Source organism: Citrus clementina, unplaced genomic scaffold (genome assembly GCF_000493195.1).
Source record: "Citrus clementina cultivar Clemenules unplaced genomic scaffold, Citrus_clementina_v1.0 scaffold_5, whole genome shotgun sequence".
NCBI lineage: Eukaryota > Viridiplantae > Streptophyta > Magnoliopsida > Sapindales > Rutaceae > Citrus > Citrus x clementina.
This window is the reverse complement of record NW_006262201.1, coordinates 29,368,083-29,371,444: the sequence shown is the minus strand read 5'-3', so window position 1 is coordinate 29,371,444 and position 3,362 is coordinate 29,368,083. Positions and strand designations below refer to the sequence as shown.

Here is a 3,362-nt window from a genome sequence, read left to right as displayed (position 1 = left end):
CCATGATGAGAGATATTACAATGGTAGCTATTTAGGTATTTACATCAATGAGGGAGTTACTCCAAAAGTGAATCTGAAAGGGCTAAGGTAGCCAAACGGGCAGTCAGGAGGCAGGCCAAGGTACAACTAGGAGCCGAAGGAGGTAGGCCAAGGGGCAGCTGCAAACCAAAGTGGTAGGGGGGTTAGAAACACTTAAGATAACTAGATGAATAGTTTTCGAGGGAGAGGGAGAAATTGTAAGCTCGCTAATCTCCTGTACTTTCATTGTAAAATCTTTGGTGATTAATAAAATCTGAATGTGTGTGTTTGTCCCCATGGATATAGGTCTAACGAAATCAAACCACGTAAATATTATGTGTTATTTTATTTACTCTCTTTTTATTCTTATTGTTTACTACTATGTGAGACTTTTCTTAATATTTCATTGTTCGCTCTGCGACGGAGTTGATTTGGAGTACCTAACTGTGCCAGAGAATAGTTGGATTGTTCAAGGAGCTATTCTAGCCAATTAATTTGGTTTTGATTTTAACATTAAAAATAATATAATTGTATAGAATGAAGTTTTTTTTTTCTCTTGATAAATAATTAAATTGTGTGAGATAATTGTAAAATATTAAAAAAAAGGATTGTTTTGATATTTAAAAGAATGGTAGAATAAAAATCAATTCTTAAAATTTATTAAATAAATGCAGAGAATAAAATAGTTTCTAAAATAAAATTAAAGTGCAAATAATTTCATCCTACGATTATTTTTGGCGTCCTAATGTTGCATTGGTGTCAATGTCCTTTAACATATGCACAAATGTCGAGATTCCCTCGAGTTTTCATAATAAAATTAATATTTTATTGCACACAATTACAGTACAGTACATCCAGAGGACTATATATATACGAGTTTCTTGTTAAAACACGAACCAGCTGAGTCTGCAGAAGAGTGGAAGAAAACAAAAAGGTAATTTAAATCTACACAATATGGAGGCAAAAGCAACAGTGATTGGGAGTTCTCTCGTGGAGCCTTCGATTCTGGACCTGGCAAATAATCAGCCACTGACCACTGTTCCGCCACGTTTCGTTCGCCTTGAGATAGACCATCCCTTGATTCGCAACGACGATACTTCAACACAACAACTTCCAGTTATCGACATGCACAGGTTGCTCTCTGGAGATGACTCAGAGCTTGAGAAGCTTGACAATACATGTAAAGAGTGGGGTTTCTTTCAGGTACACAATAATTGAGCTGTGATATTCAGATAATAAAACTACTCACTCGAGTGCAAATAAAGAAAACCGACACTAGGTTATCATTGTTTTTGTGAGCGTTTTATCAGCTCTCAGTTTCTTTAGCATTTTCCATTAAAATCTTTTGTTTCCTGAGCTTTATATTTGCTATATGAACGATGTATGGAAAGAACATCTTGCTTTAATTTGCATATATGCAGTTGATTAATCATGGAGTTAGCAGTTCATTGGTGGAGAAAGTGAAAGCAGAGATTCAAGACTTCTTTAATCTTCCAATTGATGAGAAAAAGAAGTTTTGGCAACAACCAGGAGATAGTGAGGGATTTGGGCAGCACTTTATTGCGTCTGAAGAGCAGAAGCTTGATTGGGGATACGGCTTTACTATGGTCACTCTCCCAACTCATCTGAGGAAACCCCACTTGTTCCCTAAGTTGCCTCTTCCATTCAGGTTCTAAATTCAAAGCGTAGAGTTTTGCTATATAGTATGTTCAATCTTATGATAATTACTGCACTATATATTGTTATTTCCATGCAGAGATGACTTGGAAGTTTACTCAACAGAAATTAAAAATCTTACCCTGAAAATCCTTGACCAAATGGCTAAAGCTCTAAGAATGGATCCCAATGATATGGAAGAGTTGTTTGAAAACGGGATGCAAGCATTCAGGATGAATTATTATCCTCCTTGTCTGCAACCAGAAAAAGTTGTCGGCCATAATTCTCATTGTGATGCCTCCGCACTCACCGTCCTCCTCCAAATCAATGAGATGGATGGTCTCCAAATTAAGAAAGATGGAAAATGGGTTGCTGTTAAACCCCTTCCGGATGCCTTTGTAGTCAACATTGGTGACGTTTTAGAGGTAACACTTGTCATTTTCTATAGCCTATAACCATTGATCAGTAATGCTACATCCCTCCATAGTTTGTATCTCTAGTAATGTTATGTCACATCTGACATATCTTTCATTAATAAATAGAATAGGATTATCGTATTAATGATAGAAAATAGACACACAGCAAATTCATAACAAAAAATAATTGATAACAAGTTGCTTGCAAAAATAATTATGTTGTTACTTGTTAGCATATGATATATAGTTGATAACTGGTTTCATCTATTTTTGTCCTCCTCTTTTTTATACTTTCTCATTTTTTATTTATTTATTTTTATTTCTTTATGATCTTGTAGATATTAACCAATGGAACTTATCCTAGTATTGAACATCGCGCAACTGTAAACTCAGTGAAGGAAAGATTATCTTTAGCTACATTTTACAGCCTAAAATTAGATGGAGAATTGGGTCCGGCAACAAGTCTTATTGCTCCAAAGACTCCGGCATTATTTAAGCGGATAAGTGTGGTAGATCACTTGAAAATATTTTTTTCAAGCGAGCTGCGCGGAAAGTCATTTCTTGATTTCTTGAGAATTCAAAATCAGGGCAGTTAAAATTTGTTTATTGCTTCCAGTTATATAAGGAGATTATATGGAGTCCTTTCTGATAAAATAAGTGAATTAATAAAGTTGTGAACTTATGAACTCTGTGAGATTGTGTTTAGCACTTGTTGGGCTGTGAGTATTTCAATGGATAAAAGTTAATTAAGTCTACGGAGTTGTACAACCTGTATTTGTGTGTAAAATATAACTAGTAGAAAAATTAAAATAAAATTACATAATAAATTATGTGTGTATTCTATGTTTCTTTGTGGATCTATATATATCTGCAGCTTCAATTGTTGTCATAGAACCTGATTTTGAATCTATAATTGAGATTGTGGTACGATGACTTGAAGTGATTATGCATGCGTTTGGGGCAGCTGCTCCCCACCTTTTATTCTGGGGGAATATTCCCCAAAATATAGGTTGAGGAGCAGCTGCCCCAAACGCAGCCTATTTTCAACAAACGGGGCTTCTTTTTATTGGCCCAGAAAATTAAGATTTTTTCCTGGAAAGTTTGGAAAATGACACAGTTTTCAATTTTCCTTCTGAAAAGATGATGTTTGTGATGGTCCCTTGAAAGTCATACTAATTGAATTGTATAACACATGGTGCTGTTTCATGCGAAAACCTTATAATGTTGAGACAACTTCTATTTCATTTTTATTTTTCTTCCACTCGTGTTTTT

General features: G+C 35.0%; 1 protein-coding gene across 1 annotated transcript; it reads left to right on the top strand.

Moving 5' to 3' along the window:
* The first annotated feature begins 932 nt into the window (after window positions 1-932).
* On the top strand, window positions 933-2,802 carry LOC18041877 (protein SRG1). The gene is made up of 4 exons (XM_006432853.2): window positions 933-1,221; window positions 1,440-1,687; window positions 1,775-2,099; window positions 2,429-2,802. The coding sequence occupies exons 1-4, from the start codon at window positions 973-975 to the stop codon at window positions 2,684-2,686; spliced, it is 1,080 nt and encodes a 359-aa protein (XP_006432916.1). The 5' UTR covers window positions 933-972; the 3' UTR covers window positions 2,687-2,802.
* The last annotated feature ends 560 nt before the right edge of the window (window positions 2,803-3,362 follow it).